Below are 19832 nucleotides of genomic sequence, written 5' to 3'. Positions count from 1 at the left end.
CCTGCGTTTCAGGATTCTGGCAGCTTGCTGCTGGTATCCTACACATTGACTGCATGCTGAGTGGTGTCAACAGTTTCTAAGCTGTTACTCTCTAATTGCTCGTATTCCTCTTGGCAATACTCTTTGCCAACTGTGTGCACGGAGCGGGGGCAGTGTTATAAAAGGTCTATTGATTGGGAAAACACATTCAGGAAGCAGCTAAATTTAGCTCTTTGTTTAACCCAAATCTTTTCTCTCTGGAAGGCCCCTTTGGATCCTTTAACAGTGCTACTATCTCCAACAGATGGTCAGACATTCCTCCAGCTTGGACCTATGCTGCTAAATAATTGTATCCTGTGGTTGCATACATGTTGGTTAAGTTTGCCTATAAAATGCTAGATGCATGTGAGCACTCTGTGTTCGGAGGTGAGAGGTCCCCAAAGAACACCGGTTAGGAGAGTGGTAAGGCTTCAGAGAAGAATCTTTGCTCAACATACATAATATTCTAAAAGTAATTTTTAAGACGGTGTGGGCCAGTCGGAACACTGTCCTTACTACATGTAAGTCACTCAAGACAGTCCTTGCATCCAAGTAATTAAGATGTACTAGGAAATGGAAAGATACCATATATGCCTGGAGTCCAGCGAGAGTGTGGACATTAAATGCATTGGGTGTTGAGGGGCATGAGAGGTCCTGAAGGCTGGGCTGATCAGGGAAGGCTTCACAAAGGGAGCAGGACAGAAGCCTTGAAGCATGGGCAGGATTTCACCAGAGAGGAAGAGGAAGATACTTACGGGTAGGCTGGGCAGGTGCTGTGTAGTGTGATAAAGGGCTGTGTGGGAGATTGGCTAGTGTCTGGTTTGGCCAGGGCAGAGGTTTTTGTGTGGGGGAATAGCAGGAATCAAAAATAGCTTTAGACCAGAGCACAGAGAGCCTGTGTGCTAATGCTGTCCCTTGTTTTATGGCCATCAGGAGCAACTGAAGGATTCTGAAGAAGACATGATCCAAAATCTCCTTTAGGAAGATTTGTTAGTCTTTAGGAATACTGGTCTTACGATAGAATTCAGGGTAGAATTTGAGGAGAGAGACCAGAGCAGGAAGATAAGTTAGACTGGTGACATAACTAATATGCCAGGGGTTTGGACCTCTGAATGGAAAGGAAGACAGAGATGTGAGAGAAGTGACAAAGGGGACTTTGATAGGATTTGATGATTGAAGACAGGTTGAAGAGGGTTGAGTGAACAACAATTCAAAGGCATTGAATCTGTGGGGTGTGAAGAATGGCAGCGAGTCCAGTTGTAGTTAGATTGCATGAGGTTTTAATGGGCCAAGTTTTTGTGATTTTCTTCTTGCATTGCTTTGTGGCTGAGCCCAGAGAAAGCAATTAGTAGAGTTGCCACACTGAGGGACTTACTAACTATTCAGTATTAAAGGCTTCAAAGAGGAGGCTTCTGTAGGGTCAGAGAATTGAGTTATGTAGCCACATGGGGACTACTGAGCCTGTTTCCTTGTCTGTAAAGTGGGATAATATTTGGCAATTAAATGAGATCATGTGGAAAGCAGCTAGTGCAACGCCTGGCTTATAATTATTATTCAGTCAATATTTGACTTTAATGTGAAGTGCAAAGGCTGTCTCAGTAAAGTTCAAAGCATCAACATTTATAAAATTTTTACTGTGTGCCGGGCACCGTTCTAGATGCTCTGGGTAAGTCACTGTCCATCACCTCGGGGGCCTTACATAGGGTAACCAGACAAATAATGGAAGTGTGTACAAGATTTAGAGGTGGCAGAAAAGGAAGGGTAAGTGCCTGGTTCAGGAGAAACAACATTATGATCACCGTCATAATAGCGCACGTTCATCGGGTATTTACTATGTCCTGGGCACCGTTCTAAGCACTTCACGTGCTTATCACAGTTAATTTTCATGGCATCTCTATTAGGTTGCATTGTTATCCCCTTTTTGTTATTATCCTCATTTTGTTGGAGTTAAGTGTTCCATTAAATCTTTCACCAGGAATGACTTTAAAGTGTCTAGAGTTCTTCGTTCCCTGGGTTCTAATAAATTCTTCTCAGGTTCATTTATTCAAGACCCCTTCATTTTAGGTAGAATTCTGATTTAATTTCTGCCATTTGTTTTCCACTGTGTAGCCTTCTTTTGTCTTCAAGTATATAGAAGCTGGATGGGAGGCAACAGGGTGCTATTGGTACAGGCACTGAATCTCCACAGTTGTCGCATCGGCTTTGCCTGAAGGATGTTCCTCAGCCTCCACCCTGTGTGTCTGCTGAAGTTTGGGGAGTAGCAAGTGTATGAAGATGACCTGAAGTAGAGTTACTGCTTACTGTCTTGCAAAAGGATCAAGTCAGAGTTTGAGTGAGGCACTCTGGTTTGCGCTCCCTTAGTTCAGCACCACTTACCCATACTCATTTTTCTCAGTAAAAGCAGTTCTAGTTCTATTCTGAAGGGGAGTAGCTGGTGAAGCCACAGTTGGTTTGTTTCTGCTGCTTCTGGCTTGCCTCTTTATTCTCCTCTTTGAGCTTCAGTAGCGATGTATCTTGCTCTCAGGACAAGCTCTGCTTTCACCATTCCAGGCTGTCAGTTGTTTTCCACAGCTGGCATTCCATTTCTGCCTCTGAGCCCTGTCTGCCTTCCTCTACTTCTTGTCCCCAGAGTCCCTCAAGATGTGTCCTGATGCTTTCAAGATGAGCAGTGTTTTTTACCTCCTGAAGAACAGGTAATCAGGAAATCTGTTTGGGGTTTGTTTATGTGTTCAAAAGGAATTCAGAAAGAAAGAAATCTTTGAGCTTCGAAGTGGCCATTGAAGAATCTTACCCTGAGGATAGTGAAGACTGCCCTCAGTGGCTGTCGTGCTCATGAGGATCCTTCTCACGCGGAGACTCGAGTGTCTGCTGCAGTGGAACTGGTCATGATCTCACTGCTTTTTCAAGCCATTGACCCAACCCACATGGGTTCTTCCTTGATCTCCCTTCAACCCTCATTCCCCTTCCTGTGTTTACAGATTAGACCATGTGCTACAGGGATGCCATTCCCAGGGAGGCACCTCTTTTACATTTCTTATCCTAAGAGAGCCACAGGGGAGACATGAGGAGGTAAATTCTAGAAGGTGTTCTGGAACCAGAAAACCTACATTAACAATACCTGTGCTCCTGCACCAAGTGCCGCCACAGCTTTTCATTGAGCAGAGCTGATGAGCCTGGTTTCTGAAATTGTGTCTCTGCGGGCAGACCTCCTTGTCAGTGACTTGGTTGATTTTTGGGATCCTCAGGTTCTAGCAGATCCTCCAGTGCCAGGAGTGGAGGGAGTAGTAAGTTCTTTTAATGTGGAATCCTTCAGAGTTTCTGGGCTTGGGTAATCAGGTGGACACGTGTCATCAGCCTGAAGGGCTTGGTTGTAGTCCTTGGCACTCATGAGGTTTTAGAGCAGTACTGTTGAGACAGGTGTCTTGGCTTAGACTCTTCCCCCAGTAATGAACACTTGTGCTTCCTACAGCCCTACTGGAAAAGGTCTCATGGCAACTTGCTGCCAGAGGTTTTTAATTTAAGAATTTAAACTCAAACTAAGGACTGGGGGATCTGGAGCCAGCACATTATGGCCTGACACCTGAGTTTTGATGAAGGTACCAATTGGTCATTTTAGAAACTTGAGTTGGTCTCTGCAAATGTGACTTTTTTGCTATTATGTGCCCTTTGCCGTTTCACAGCCACAGGCGTCTGGCCAGAGCAAGGCAGGGGTTTGATTTCAATGTATCTGTCATCCTCCTTAAATTCAACATATCAAAGCTAAGTCAGTCATTCACCCCCTCCCATATCTTTGACTCCTTAGCATTCCCATTTCTTTCAGTGGAATCACCATTTTTAAAGTGTCCAGCATGAAACTTTGTGGCCATCTTTGCCTCTTACTTCTCATAAAAATTCATGACTGGAGGGCTTCCCTGGTGGCTCAGTGGTTAAGAATCTGCCTGCCAATGTGGGGGACACGGGTTTGAGCTCTGGTCCGGGAAGATCCCACATGCTGCGGAGCAACTAAGCCCGTGTGCCACAACTACTGAGCCTGTGCTCTAGAGCCTGCGAGCCACAACTACTGAGCCCATGTGCCACAACTACTGAAGCCCGCATACCTAGAGCCCGTGCTCCACAACAAGAGAAGCCACTGCAATGAGAAGCCTGCACACCGCAACAAAGAGTAGCCCCCGCTTGCCACAACTAGAGAAAGTCCACGTGCAGCAATGGAGACCCAACGCAGCCAAAAAAAAAAAAAAAAAATCATGACTAGAAAGAACCCTGGAGGCCATTTTTTTTCTAATTTAATGACACAGTGATTCCTTCTGACAAGGAGTTTTCCTTTATCCTCAGTATTCATTCTGACTCTGGATTCTCTTCTTCCTCAGTGGTCCTTAAAATTGTCATGACCTTTTACTTTTTTTTTTTTTTAATTAATTAATTAATTTTATTTTTGGCTGCGTTGGGTCTTTGTTGCTGCGTGCAGTCTCCCTCTAGCTGAGGCGAGCGGGGGCCACTCCTCGTTGCGGTGCACGGGCCTCCCACCGCAGTGGCCTCCCCTGTTGCAGAGCACAGGCTCTAGGCACACAGGCTTCAGTAGTTGTGGCTTGTGGGCTCTAGAGCGCAGGCTCAGTAGTTGTGGCGCATGGGCTTAGTTGCTCCGCGGCACACGGGATCCTCCCGGACCAGGATTCAAACCCATGTCCCCTGCATTGGCAGGAGGATTCTTAACCACTGCACCACCAGGGAAGCCCGACCTTTTACTTTTTTATGCTACACCACAGGTTCCCTTTGTCCCTTGAAATCAATTCTACATGGCCTTCTGCCCTCATTTTCTAGCCCTGTCAACTTCATCCTGTATAAAACAACTTGGCTTTTTTTTTTTTTTTTTTCAACTTGGCTTTTAATGCCTTCTGAAGTCTGGCCCTGCCCACTACTCTAAACTATCCTTCACGTCAGTCTCTGGGCTCCAAGCAGGGTAGTTTTCATCTGCTCATGTCACACCCTTCCAGCCTCTGTAACTTTGTTCATGGTTCCTCCGCCACCTCAAGTGTGCTCCCTTTTCTATCATTGTGACTGTAATTCTGTCTGTCTTGCGAGGCATGGTTCCGATTGAGGATCTGACACTACCTGCAGCTCCTGGTTTGAAATTCCTATTTTACACTTGTGCTCAGGATAACACAGTTTTTTTCTCTGATATTTGCACATATGTATTTTTTGTTTCCAGCTAGGTTGTAAGACTGGGAATGTGGTTTGTTTTCATATTCTTTTTATTTATTCTGTTTCCTGCCATTCCCCCCGACCACCACTGGCTTGATGTATTATTACTCTGCAAACATTTGTTGATCACATTTGGAGGCACTTTACTCTTTTTTCTCTCCAACTTTTTATATTGAGTAAAAAAATTCAAACTTTCAGAAAAGGTGCTAGAATAGTATAATGAACAACCATATGTCCTTCATTTAGACTCACCAGTTAACATTTTGCCACATTTACTTTATATAAATGCACACACACACACACACACACACCCCTGAACAACTTGAGATTTAGATGCACTCATTACATCTCACCCCTAAATACTTCCGTATGTATGCGGTAGGATGTTGCTCTCTACAGGCACACTGCAAGATTGCTCTCAGGAAATTTAAAATTAATACAGAAGTATTATTTAATTCCATATGCAGAGCTTTCCAGTTGTCCCAATCACGTCCTTTATAGTTGTTGTTGTTTTTTTTTTAACTCATTTATTTTTTGGCTGCGTTGGGTCTTCACTGCTGTGCGCAGGCTTTCTCTAGCTGCAGTGAGCGGGGGCTACTCTCTGTTGCGGTGTGCAGGCTTCTCATTGCAGTGGCTTCTTTTGTTGCAGAGCACGGGCTCTAGGTGCACGGGCTTCAGTAGTTGTGGCTCGCGGGCTCTGGAGCGCAGGCTCGGTAGTTGTGGCACACGGGCTTAGCTGCTCCTCAGCACGTGGGATCTTCCCGGACCAGGGCTCGAACCCGTGTCCCCTGCATTGGCAGGTAGATTCTTAACCACTGCGCCACTAGGGAAGTCCCTATAGTTGTATTTTTAATCAGCCATTGCATATTACATGTAGTTGTCAGATCTCTTTCATTTCCTTTAACCAGGACAGTTCCCACAACTTTTGGTGTCTTTTTTGATATTGACATTTGTGAAGAGTCTAGGCCAGTTGATTTGCAGAATAACCATTGGTTTTGATTTATTGATTGTTTCCTTTTGATGTGATTCGCGTTAAACCTTTTTTCCAGGATTTTGGTGGGACTCTGTCTCTCTTGGAGCATTACATCATACAGTACACAGCGTCACTTTGTCCCATCACTGAGGCTAGTTTGATCTCTCGGTAAGGTGTTGTCCAACAGCTTTCTTCCTTGTAAAGATACTTTTCCCCTTTGTAATTAGTGAGTAATCTTGTCAGGAAGTCCTTTACCTCTTGAGTCCAAAGCTTGTTCCAGTAGAGCTTTAACCTGAGGGAATGAGGTCCAGTGTGGATAGGAGGTTGTTCTAGTTGTTAATGGGGGAAGGAAGAAGTGGGGAAAGAGTCAGAAACATCTTACCCACACTTGCCTTTGGTTATAGCTGGACTCTTACCCAGCTGCAGAGAGGAGTGCCCTGAGGCTGTTATACAGGTTTCCTTCACATTCATTCTTTAATTCAACACATTTATGTAGCCCCTCCACTAGGCATTGTGCACTGAAGGCACAGTGGAGAGGAAGGAGATACAGCAGTGAACAAGACAGACACAGTTACTGCCCTCAGGGAGCTTACAGTTTAGCAGAGTAGATAGTCCAAAAGGAAAAAGAGTTATTTACAAGTTGTATTAAGAGTTATTTACAAGTTGTATTAAGTACAGTGAAGCAGGTAGGCAGCATGCTGAGACTGAGGGATATTTAAACTGAGACCTGAAGAATGAGGAGCCTGCCATGTGTGGTGTCAGGGAGCATTGGAAGAGAGAAGAGAGTGCCGGAAGAGGGAAAGCACGTGAGGGGACGTGCTTCCTGAGGCGGGGAGGAACCTGGAGTACTGAGGAACCAGAAGGCAGCCCCGATGCCCAGAGCGTGGTGCAGGTTGAGGCCCGAGGTAAAGGGGCTGAAGTACACAGGGGCCAGATCACGGGATGCCTTGTGGACCCCAGTGAAGAGTACTAGGGGTATTTAGGTTTCTCGTAATAAATTCTTCTTTCAAAGGTACTCTTGACACCAAATTGCATTTTGTGGCAACCTTAATATAAATCTACAGGGGCTCGCTGTACATTGGGTCTAAAGGTATGAGTTTACCAGTTGTTTTATACTCCAAAAAAGAACTCGTCTGATATCGCCACCCAGTTGTGTGACCACCACAGAATGGAATCAGAATTCATAGTCCTGGAGAAATCCCCATGCCCAGTAATGGGCTGTGCTCCTCATTGATAAGACATAGGATACGCACAGCCTTTCCAACTAAAAGTCCATGCCAGTGTGAGGACTGAGTTTGGATTTGAGATGACACTTTGTTGTGGGAGCCTTGTTACACAACAGAAAGGCTGGGAGGTAGGAAGGACAGGGAGGGAATGTACATGCAGAGGCTGCGGGGGAAGGCTTAGACATGGTGCTAGAAGGTGTCTTGAGGGTGGGCAAGTGCGATGGAGGGTGTGAGGACATGCATATGTGTCCGTAAGGGAGGGAAAGGCCCCAAATAGTATGTACTGTAAGGAGCAGTGCGGAAGTGACAAAGACATGAAGAAGGGGCAGCACACGAGGCTCCGTGGCCCTGCTTCAAGCTGTGGAATGAGCTGTGCGGGGAGGAGGCATCTTCTCTCTTGGCCTGTACTGGGTGTGCTTAAGCCGTTTTCCTTGATATCCTAAGATTAATCAGATCCTAAGAAGTGCTCTGCTTGTCACGAACTGGCTATAATTATATCTCTCTCTTGTTTCACTGACAGCTCTAAAGTACATATTAATATTAAGAGAAGCCCTACCAACTAATGTTACTGCCTTGGTTCCCAAACAATAAAGATCCACCTTCCAACCGAAACATAATTGGGCTTGGCCCATGTTCAGGCTTTGGCGATGTTATTGTTTGCAGTTTACACGCTATGCTCTTGGTTCCCTTCCTTTGGAGTTTATTTTATTCCCTCTGCCTGTTTCTGATAAGCCAGTCTGACTGGTTGGACTCTGTGTGTAAATGTTGAAAAGGAACATTTTGTGGTGCTAGCATGTTCCTTTCAGAGATACAGAGTAGAATACAGTGAAGTCCTAGACCCTGCGACCGGCAGACTAAGAAGAAAGGATTCCTGGCCATACCTTTCCCTAGGCTACCAAACATGCCAGTTCATCAACAGGACCCCTTCCATGCAGCACAAATCAGTGAGCTGTAATAGACACACAGTTTCCAGCTGCAGCATTCAGCCAGCCAGAGTGGAGTCAACTCTCCGCCTGTGCCATGAGTTTTGTACCCCTAAGACTGAGGAGAAAGGTAGCAGAAAACACTCAGCCTGCCCCCAGAGAGCCCTCAGAACCAGAGAGGGGGTGCCTATACGCACAGCACAAGACCTAGTCCCAGAAAGAAAGTTTGATTAGTGGGGTGGCAGGCCCAAGACTCACTGCCCTGACCTGTTTCAAATTCACCAGGAAGGGAGTACGTAGGTGAAGAAACGCACGGACTTGAGGGAAAGCTCTCCCTTGCGTGACTCTGCAGGTGAAGAGGGTGTTTGAAGTAGGCAGGTGCATGACTTGTCTGACAGGTTTAGGGTTGTTAGTGGCTTAGGACTCCTGAGAATTCATTCAGCTTTTTCACACTGCTATCAGTGGTTCCTAATTAGTTCTGATAACGTATGCATGTCTGGAGCAGGTCATAAGAAATGGCTCTTTTAATCAGAGCAAGGTCAGGGTGAGGCTACAGCCTCCAGCATCAGCATCCGGGATATCAATGACTGACATTTCACAAAGGGGGAGGGGAGAGGCAAAGCTCACTGTTCGTTGTCTGCCCCAGGCAGGAGTAGGACTCATACAGGTGGAAGGGGTCAATTAACCGACAGGATAGTGTGAATTTTGACATGGAGATGGTTTTTATTTTATTATTACATTAAGTTATTATTATTTTGCCTTCCCTTGAAAGGATACAGACGTGGGTGCTTTAAGTTCAGTCTTTATCCTTGGATTTCTGTTGTTAAAATGTATAGCCACAGCCTAATTCTGTGTGGTTTTAAGAATCCACGTAGGAAGGATTGGATATCTGACAGAAAGAACCTCAAGAAATTTCTCCCGAAAGGATCAGTGAGGAAGAAAAGTTTTTCTGTACAGGGTTCTGGAACCAACAGGATGATGGCGCGCTTTCTGAAAACTTCTGCCTTAGAGTTAAGTAAGCCACACTACAAATAGCAGTAGGTTTGCATCATTTATACGTTTGAGTACCTGATGAGAACTTGCCTCTATTGGTAAATAACTACAGCTGGGACAGTATAACTGAGGTGGGGGCTGAGGAGGTAAGAGGCTTATTTCCCTACTTTGAGGAGTTTGCAGTCCAGTATAGATGAGGACACAGGATCTGAAAAGGCATGTGATCCAGCCAGACAAAACTAATTACATGCAATCCCACGATGACTTGCTGATTGGAATCTGTGTTTCTTGGTCTGCCAGTGAGGCCGCATGGGGCTGTTTGGCAGAGGGTTTGCTCCCTTGGGGCCAGCCCAGTGACTTTAGCCTTTGTAAGATGGCATTAGTTGTCAAGGCAAAAGATCACAATTTTTGACTTTGCTGTTTCTTTCCTGTCCTGGTTTTCTGGGCCCTGAAACGGCACCTTGCTACTGATACGTATAATACTGTGGACTCCTTCAAGTGTACCCAGCTGCTGCAGACTTTGACCTTGTAAAACCAGGTATCAGTACTTTCCATGGTGTACGTTCAATGACTGTGATTCTCCCTAACCTTTATAGAGTTCTGTTTGTTTATGGTGAGTAGAAGATTCTTCTGAGTAGCTTAAAGCAAGCCATAGGTTACTTTCCGTGTACTCTTTCCCTGTGGTAAGAGTATTGGGGAGAAAATGACAAAATTATTTAAGAAAGCAAGTTCCTAGTTGAATTTCTTCAGCCAAAAGGAAGGGCTAAGTAGAGGACAGTAGGAGGAAGAAGATGTGGGGAGCAGATGGGATGAACAAGTCATCCTGCCTTGAAATTGAACAGCAGGGACCAAGAGGGTCAGGAGGGGTTAGCTAGTGTCTGTTCCACTCTGGGGAAGGATAAGGGGTCTGCTTGTGAGGAAAACCTCACTGCCGGGAATGGCATTTCCCCCACTTTGAGAAAAGCATGTTTTCTTCTAATGCGGTTGATAGATTGCAGCCTTTTCTTGATAGTACCAAATACATCTTCATGGATTTGGCCTTTGTGGTCTAAAGCTACACTTCTAAGAGTTTAAGTTCATCCCTGCTCTGTGGTAACCTGAACGGGTTGTTGCTCAGTTCCCCACGCACTGCTGGAGCTCTGTGGAGAGCTGCATAGCATGCCTAAGTCCCAGATTAGGCAGGTGGGCTGGGGAGGGTCAGTCTTAAAGTCTTGGCTTTCACAGATCAACTACACCCACTTGTGGAGCTGGTTTCCTGTAGTCACTTGCCCTTTTTCCTCACCTCCTTTCAAACTGCAGACTCTGGCCTGGTTGTCCCAAGTATTTCCTATGAGCTGCATAAAAAGCTGTTGTCTGTGGCTGAGAAGCATGGCTTGACTCTGGAGCGGAGACTGGAGATGACAGGCGTGTGTGCCAGTCAGATGGCACTGACCCTACTCGGAGGACCCAACAGGTAAATGCCTCCAGACCGGTGGGGGCTGAGTGTGGGGTGATGCGGCTCTGCCTCAGCACCACCACCGTGCGTCGCGCACAGAGTTCATCAGACCGTGGCCGCTCCTCTAACGTGAGTACCTCTGTGAAGTCACTTTCCGGGATGCTACAAGGTTTTTGTTTGCCTCTCTCACCCTTGTCCTGGAAGTCCTCATTCTTCTCCCAGCAAACCACCCTTTGATCCTTCCTTCGTGGTAACAGCTGACTCTCAGACCCCTGCTGACTACCAGAGGCTTGCTTTCTAAGAACCTTCAGAGACCCAGCCTTTGGAACTCGCCATTCACTCAGAGGGCTGGGGTGAAAATCAATCCTGAGTTCCATATCTGAGAGCTTCTAGAATAACCCTGACAGCTGGGTATAAGAGCTAGACTTTGGTACCTTTCCACTTGCCCTTTTAGGCTGCTATATCAGGGGCAGTGCTTAGTTTTGTGGATGTTTACTGATACCATGTACCAGACCTTGTGCTAGGGCTAGGGATACAAAGAATAAGAAAATACTGCTCCTGTCCTCCAGTAGCCTAGTGAGGTCTCCAGAAAGTCCAGTGCTGTGGTCGAGGAAACAGAAGCCTCTCCAGGAAGCCACATTTCTACTCCAGGCTGGAGAAGCCACTCACCCTTCCTAGAGCAGTGACATCCAAACTGAGTCCTACAGAGCAAGGGGGAAAAGTAACAAGCGTGTGCCGAGGGCAGAAAGGATCAGGAGACCGTGGATCCATAAGTCATTTTGTGTGGCTGGAAAGTAGGGCTTTGGTACAGCTGAGAGGCAGGGAGCTGCTAAAGGGATTTCAGTAGTGCTGTAACGTGATTAGTCTTGTGTTTCAAAAAGGTGACTTTGGCCAAGTAGATTAAAGGAGGAGGCAAGACTGGGGCCATGAGACCAGTTAGAAAACTGAGCCAGGGGCCAGGTGATGGTGGCCCCAAGCAGGGAAGTAGGGATCAGAGAAGTGGGTGGATGAGGGAATTTTTAAAGGTAAGATCAGCAGGGCAGGGTATTGAATGGATATGGAAGGTGATAGAAAGTGAAGTGTCGGTGATCACTGAACTTAAAGCGTTCTAGCATGGACATCTGGTTGGCTAGTGATAGCATTCACTGTGATAAGGAACGTGGGAAGAGGAGCAGGTTTGGGGGAGATGGTGGATTTTGTTTTGGATATGTTGGGTTTAGGAGGCCTGTGAGACATCCAGTAAACCATTGGCAGTCGGGATCTGAAGTTTAGAAAAAGGTCTGAGCAGAAGATAAAGATCTGGAAGTCATCATCTGATACATGGTATAAGAATAGGCAAGCTCCTCTAAGGAGAGGGTGTAAAGGGAGGAAAGGGCCCAGGGTGGAATTCTGGGGAACATTAGCATTAAAGCAGAGTTAAGAGATGAGGAGCCTTCCAAACTAGCTAAGAAAGTTTAAAGCCCGAGAGGTAAGAGAACCAAGAGGGTAGTGTTTAAGAACCAAAGGAATGGTGTTTGAGGAATAAAGGGGTGGTCAGCAATGGCGATGCTGAGAGCGCAAGCACAATTAGAGTTGACAGGTATCTGCTGTATTTGTCAATAAAGAGGAGGACTTTGGTAGCCTTGCGGGAGAGTGGTGTCTAAAGTGATCCACGCTGGCTGTGAGATTTCCCCTCCTGGCTTCTCCTCTCCCCTCACCCTGTAGCATTGTGTTCATTCCTCCTTGTCCCTTGATTTAGGCCTGCTTCCCAGCCTGGTTCCCTGGCCTCTCCTCTGCCAGGAAAGAGCCAGTTGGAGACCGCAAAGGAGGAAGTAGTGCAAGCTGCTCTCTGAAGGAGTATCCTGCCCTTGGGTCTGATGACCGTTGAACCTTCTCCCAGAGCAGCCATTGGGGCAACTTGAGGAATAACCTCTTCCTGGGAGTATTTGAGGCCATTAAGTGGCTTCCCAGCAGTTTGGGGGCAGGATCTGAATGTCCTCCCCAAGTCACATTCCTCTAGTCAGCTTCTTGGAGTTGGCTGTCCTTGCGCCTGTCTGTTCTTTCAGTGTCTGAACTCTCAGAAGGGCCATCTCCTGTCGTTTGCAGCAGTTGCTGGTTTTCCTTTGAGAAAGATACCACGGTAATCAGTTTCATGTGTGTCAAGTACCATGCATTTTTGCACTGTGCTTTCACAACAGCATTTAATCTGATCCTCATAGCTTCACCTCGAAGGTAAATAGTAACCCAGGTTTTAAGATGAGCAAAGCTAAGGCTCAGAGAGCAGAAAAACTTGGCCCACGTGACATTGCTGGTTCACGGTGGGGCCAGGTCTGCAGTGCCTATACTCTGACCCTGCCGTTGGGTATGTGGGTGCCGTGGTCCGTTTTGAGTCCTCTGATGGGGATGCCTCTGTGAGAGGGAGAGTCCATTTAGGGAACAGACACGGGTGAGTCAGATGCCAGAACTCCACAGTATCTGCGTGAAGGGAGAAGTACTCGTCATATTTCCGTAAGATGCAAACATGGTGAGGGAAATGAATGACTCGGTGTATATGTAAAGTACATTACCAGATTGCCCCAAATTTATTTGGGGAGTGGGGGTTTCCTCTTTGGCTTGACAACATCTGTCTTCCTCTCTTTGGGGAAAAAGAGTAAGTGACTGTCACTGCTCCGCCCCTAAGCAGGGGCCTAAGCCTCTTTCTTGCTGTTCATCTCCCCTTCCCTTCCTGCCCTGGGGGCAGACTGAGTCAGGCACAGCTCTAGGGCTAATCCTCTAAACCTCCTTACTTGTGGCTTTTCTGAGACCAGAGAGGTCTCAACTTTGAACGGCAGGAAGCTGGAAGTGACTTCATCAGGAAGTGGGTGTCCAAGGCCGCTACCAGCCTAGGAGGCCGGGAAGCCCCTAGCCTGCCTGCTGCCTCCTCTGTGACCAGTAGTGTAACAGTGCCAGCATCGATTGAGTACTTTGTGTGTCGGCTCCTGTTACAAGTGCTTTACATCCATTCATCCACCCAGCGTCCTATGAAATAGGTACTGTTAGTATCTACACCATTGCCCTTATTAGCTTACTGGCAGCTCAGTAAAGAGAACTTGGACTGGCAACTGATTGAGGATGATTTAGAACTACCGTCTTTGGTACTTGCTGTGAGTGTCTTAGGAGTTGAGGCAGAGTAATCGTAAAAGGGGTGGGTCAGAGTTTCACAAGTGAAGGGGTTTCTGGGCAGGGGAAATAGTTTGAGCAGAAGCAAGAAAGAACCTTACACGGGCAGCCGAGATTGATGAGACCAGTGTTCCTGCAGTGGAGCAGACATGTTGGGGAAGAAGAGCAAAGAAGGCTGCAGAGTTAGAAAAGCCTCTTTTCTAAGAAGAGTTTGGACCTAATAGGTCATACGGTGAGAACAGTAAGTGTTCTTGGTCAGAAAGCAATGTTCTGGCAACAGTGTCATATGGAACAAGATCTGGGTGAACTACCTAATGAGAGGACCCAGCAGATGACATGACACCGGTATGTGGGACAGTGGGAGTGCCACCCTGTAAACCTGGCCTTCAGTGGATTTTGTCCATCCCCCTCTGGAACCTGGGACTAGCGAGAACTCTGAGAGCAGTAGGTGCCGAGAGGCACTTGCCTGGTATATGATGCAAGGGATTGGCAAGTCTGCAGCTGGTAACGCTGCTTTGCCTTCTGTTCCAGGTTGAATCCCAAAAATGTTCACCAGAGGCCTACGGTGGCCCTGCTATGTGGGCCCCATGTGAAGGGGGCTCAGGGTATCAGCTGTGGGAGGCACCTAGCCAACCATGATGTCCAGGTCATCCTCTTCCTGCCCAACTTCGTGAAGATGCTGGAATCCATTACCAACGAACTGTCTCTCTTCAGCAAGACCCAGGGCCAACAAGTGTCTAGCCTCAAAGGTGAGCACTTGCACAGAGCTGGGCTGAGGCCCTCTCCGTCCTCGGTGCTTTCATTGGTCTGGCGGCGCCGCCCAGTGGTGACAGGTGGAAAAGCACCACAAGGGTAAAGAATGCTTTGCCCGTAAGTAGTCTTAGTGTCTAAGGAAATAAATACCTTTGGTGTCGACTTGCCTACTTCCTATCCCTTTCACCCTCCTCCTTCTCCCACTACTCAAATGGAGAGGTGGGGACCTATTTATTCATTTCACAGATATTTACAGAACGGGCACTGTTTTTGACACTGGGGATATGGCGATAGATTTTTTTTCTAAGAAAATATTTATTTATTTGGTTGCATTGGGTCTTAGCTGTGGCAGGCGGGCTCCTTAGTTGTGGCATGCGAACTCTTAGTTGCGGCATGCATGTGGGATCTAGTTCCCAGACCAGGGATCAAACCCAGGCCCCCTGCATTGGGAGCATGGAGTCTTAACCACCGTGCCACCAGGGAAGTCCCAGATTTTTTTTCTTAATCCATGCTTCCGTGGAGCTTACATTCTGGTTAGGACAGATGACAAGTAATATCTCTTCCAGGTCACATGGCAGTAAGTGTTATGGAGACAAATAAAGCAGGCAGGGAAGGAAGACGGAATGTTGGAGGGTTGGGTGGAGGGTAGCAGACTTAGACATTTCAGGGTCCAGTCATAAAGGGCCTGTGGATCACTGTGAGGGTTTGAATTTTTACTCTGGGTGAGATGGAGAGTCACTGGAGGAATTAGTGGAAGAAAGATATAATCCAAATCGGGTTCCAAATGATCATTATGGCTGTTGTTTGAGAGCAGACTGTAGGCTTACAAAGAGAGTTATTAAGGCTATTGTGATAACTGGAGAGAGAAATGTTGGTGGCTAAGACAGCGTGGAAGTGATGAAAGGTGGTTAGTTTCTGAAGCAATATTGAAGATAAGAGTTTACAGATTGGGTGTAAGGGACAAGAGAAAGGGAAGGGTTAAGAATGACTCCAAGGTTTTTGGCCTGAGTAACTGGAAGGATGGAGGTCCCATCACTGAGATGGGAAGAGCTGGGGGTGGGGGAGGTTTGGGGAAGAAGAGCAGAAGCTCAGTTAGAGATGCCTGTTGGATATGCAGGTGGAAATGTTGATTGATGGAGAAGAGTCTGGAGTTAAGGGATCTGGTCTGGAGTTACAAGTGTCTGGGTGGTATTTAAAGCCATAATGAGCCTGGATAAGATGTCTCCTAGGAAGAGAGATTAGATAGAGAAGTTGTTAGACTGAGTTCTTTGTATAGAAGTCAGGGACTTGAGAGACCAGCTAAGGAGACAGGGAAAGAGTGGTCAGTGAAGGAGAAGGAAAACCCAGAGGGCCTGGTACCTGAAAGGCAAGTAAAGAAAGAACGGTGTGTTCAGCTATGTCAGCAAGCCATTCTAGGTTGCCGTTACTCTCAGGCCAGGCTCCTCCTGTGGGCATGCGGAAGATAAGCTGCCGCTCCCACTCTTGAGAGCCTCAGGGCCCACAGGGACACCACCACCTCCATCCGTAGTGGCCTGTTCTGAGTAAGGAAGCCATCAGTCTCTAATTGCAATATGTCATTACTTAAGGCTGAGACCTGGGGAGGGGTTCTCGTATGTGGGTTCCCCCCTTGAGATCTGTAACATGATGCCCTCTTCCAGGCAGTTGGTTCTTCGTCTAGCTGCCCACAAGCCTTTCTGTCCCAACTGCCCCAGGAGGCAAGTCTGAGGATGCTCACCTTTGAGTTTGGTCTGATTTCCACTAGTCTCAGTTTAGCCTCTTGGGCTGCTCAAGGCTTACATACTTGTTGAGATATCTGTTCTTACACTGTCCCAGAGGCCTGGTTAGAGCAGAGAAGCCTTTTAAAACCCCTGAGAGAAGTGATAGATCCCTTCCCCGTTCTTAAGGTTGGGCCGCAAGAAGGACTCATTACCGTGATAGTGAGAGGGCCGCAGGGCCAGGCAGTCTGAAGCAGGACGGCCTGGTGTAGAATGAGCGTGCCCTTGCCTCTCACACTTCTTGGGCCGGACAGCAAATGGCAGTCAGCCCATTTCTCCGGAGCCCGAGGCACGGTCTCCCTGCGAGGGCTGACATGGCAGTAGAGCCCACCTTCCCAGAGCCTGTAATTTACCAGGGAGTTAGTCAGGTATGCGGAGGAGGCAAGGGCCTTGTGTCCTGAGAAGCTCTGCACACCCAGCAGGACAGTGCTTCAGCCTGGGAGCTCCATGAGGACAGTGGTCCATCGGGCTGACACGCCCTTGGTCTCTAGCACCCGGCCTAACCAGGCCTTGGAACTTCCGGGGCCTGAGTACTGACCCAGCCTTGAGAAGGCTGTTCTCTGGAGAGGCATTGGAGTGGTGTCTGAACAAGACACTCTTGGGGGCCACCATGGTTCTAGTGCCAGCCTGGGCTGCTACTTGATAGGGGTTTTCAGATGGCACTCTTTCCACCTACAGATCTGCCCACCAGCCCTGTGGACCTGGTGATCAACTGCCTGGATTGTCCCGAGAATGCCTTCCTGCGGGATCAGCCCTGGTACAAAGCAGCCGTGGCCTGGGCCAACCAGAACCGGGCACCAGTACTCAGCATAGACCCTCCTGTGCATGAAGTCGAACAGGGCATCGATGCCAAGTGGTCACTGGCTCTGGGCTTACCTCTGCCTCTGGGGGAGCACGCAGGCCGTGTCTATTTGTGCGACATCGGCATTCCCCAGCAGGTATTCCAGGAGGTGGGCATCAGCTACCACTCACCCTTTGGCTGCAAGTTTGTCATCCCACTGCACTCTGCCTAGAAGGGCTCTGGGCAGGCTGGACCCTGCGGTCCCCTGCTGCTCCTGCCAACGAACGCCTTAAGGATGTGAAGCTTCATGGACCTTGTTGTTTTTTCTCTTTTTGGTTTCTTTCTTTGAGAGAACAGCTCATATTTAAAACAGACCTGTCACCTGCCCTTAGCCAGGGAAAGCTTTCTTACTGGGTGTGCGGGGCGAGTGGCAGGCTCCGTGCACAGTGGCTCCAGGCATTGCTACACTCGGCCCCCTGTGTGATCAGGTGGGGCTTTGTTTACAGACATAGGCAGCTCACAGACTGTGTGTCACGTTTACAGCCTCTGGGCCTGGGCGAGCGCCTCGAGGGGTGGGGCAGCCCTGTTTGGGGCCTGAGCTGGCTCTGGTGCCGAGCTTGTGGCTCTGTCTCCCTTGCTTCCCTCACAACCCCAGCTAAGCGGCCCTTCCTCAGATCACGTGGAACTGGCTGCACTGCAGTTGTCCACTAGAGGGCAGACTTGCAGTCTCCGTTCCGTTGAGGGCTTTGAGGCCTTCCCTCAGCCCCGCCACAGGTTGATTTGGGGGCTTTTGACCCTTTCTCTTGAGCTGATCCAAGTTTTATGCTGGTTTTTTTTTTCACTCCATCACTCTGGGAGGCAGGGAAGGGGAATGGCATCAGAATGGTGTTACTGTATTGGGATTTTTTTTACTGTTTTTCTGTTGTCTTCAGCACAGGTAGTATAAGGTTATGTTACTGTAGAACCACAGTGCCCATCTTGCCAGCAGTGCCCCCCAACCCCATACTCTATAGCTGGGGGCTGAGCCTTTGCCTGGTCTGGGGCCAGACCCCTCAGGGTGCAGCTTTAATGTTAAGTATTGGGGAGGCCCCTGGGGGAGCCTGGTGCTGAGCCAGAAGAGGCTCCCTGGTGCTTCCGTCCTAAGCCACCACTCCCCACCCCTCCTTGCCTGCACACACACCCCCTACGCTCTTCTGCCCCCTCTGCCCTTCCCCTGAAATAGTCCCCAGCAGCTGTGATCCCAGAGCAGGGCGCACGTCCCTCCCATGTGGGCTCTACCCCAGCTTTTACAGTCTGGGCCTTGAACCCATTATGATTGTTTTCTCTAGATGAGTGGGCTCAGGGCCAGCACCCTGTCTCAAAGATGCCAAAATGAGGCTAGTTCTGGATGAGCTAGCTGGTGGGGCTCAGCCTTAGGAACACACTGCTGCTCAGATCCTAAGGCACTAAGCCCCCAGATGTTCACAGGCCCAGGCCCTGAAGGCTGGTAGAACAGGAGCCGTGCCCTGAAGTTCCTGAGAGGGGCCCTTGCAAAAGGCTTGTGCTTTAAAGCCTGATTCAGGGCTTCAGGCTTCCTTCTGCTGTGCCCACCCACTCTGGTTAAGGGGGTGGATCATGGACACAGGGTAGGCCCTGGTACCATGGGTTTCAGGCTACTTACCACTTTTCTTCTAGGAGCATAGGCAGGAGCCGATGAGGCAGGGGAGAGAGGGCTGGTCCCTCCTTTCCCGTCATCTTCCCTCAGATGTTAAACTGTCTCCAGCAGCGGAAGGCCAGCGACTGTGAACCCCGTGCTGTGTATCCTTCCTGAGCCTCTGCTCACTCTCAGGGCCAAGGAGCTCCCATAATGGGGCCCTCTCTTTAGAGGCAGGGCCATAATCTGAGGAGCAGTGCTGGATTACAGGCATTTTAGTAAGCAGCCATTAAACAGGTTCTGGCTGCCTGTTGATGCAGTGAGGTCTCCTAATTGGGTACAGTGAGAAACGAGCTAGAAGAACCCTGGCCCAGAAGACTGTGCTTGCTCCAGTAAGTCACAGTGACCCTGGGGGTGATGGCCTTGTGTTGAGGGGCCACTGGGAGTTGGTGCCCAAGCCTCTCCCTGTTTTCTCCCCAGGTGGCCCTGGAGCCTCTTCCTGCCCTCAGCCTGGGCCTTCCCCAGTGGTGGTAAAGATAAGCACGATTCTTCTCTCTTCAGCTCTTTTCAGAGGCAACCTGCCCACAGTGCCCAGTCCTAGGGAGCCCCCGTCAGGTGGCCAAGACGATCACTCCTGCAGCTCTTGGGGAACCAAAAACCAGCACGAAAATAAAGCTGAATGACGGAGTCCTGTGCTCTGTGGTAAACTGCTCGGTACGCTGCAGTGAAGTACTGCATCCCCAGCCCGAGGAGCCTGCATCGCTTCTCACACTTCGTTAAAGTCATGGGCACATAACAGTCGGAAGTCCCAGCCAAAGACAGGGCCGGAAGGATAGGTAAAACCAGTGGGCCATCTCCCTTATACTCCTTGGGGCTGAGAGGTACAGGGGCCTGCAGTCCCCTTTTAGGACTGTTCAGCAGACCTACCACTGCTCTTCTGGGCCCAGAGGGATACCGGAGCTTCTGGCTAGCCCTTCTGTGCCTG

General features: G+C 48.6%; 1 protein-coding gene across 2 annotated transcripts in view; it reads left to right on the top strand.

The window, feature by feature from the left end:
* The window catches only part of EDC3 (enhancer of mRNA decapping 3), a 49893-nt gene extending 30358 nt beyond the window's left edge, over positions 1–19535 (top strand). Inside the window, exons 5-7 of one of the 2 annotated variants that reach the window (XM_065872075.1) lie at positions 10632–10785; positions 14437–14654; positions 17112–19535. In XM_065872075.1, the coding sequence (XP_065728147.1) occupies positions 10632–10785; positions 14437–14654; positions 17112–17446 (707 nt within the window). In that variant the 3' untranslated portion in view covers positions 17447–19535. The remainder of the gene's footprint in view (positions 1–10631; positions 10786–14436; positions 14655–17111) is intronic. The other variant, XM_065872076.1, reaches the window with a different exon arrangement.
* Positions 19536–19832: the final 297 nt, after the last annotated feature.

This window comes from Phocoena phocoena, chromosome 2 (genome assembly GCF_963924675.1).
Source record: "Phocoena phocoena chromosome 2, mPhoPho1.1, whole genome shotgun sequence".
NCBI classification, from domain to species: Eukaryota; Metazoa; Chordata; class Mammalia; order Artiodactyla; family Phocoenidae; genus Phocoena; species Phocoena phocoena.
Note: the sequence above shows the minus strand (reverse complement) of the source record. Positions and strands in the feature narration are given on the sequence as shown.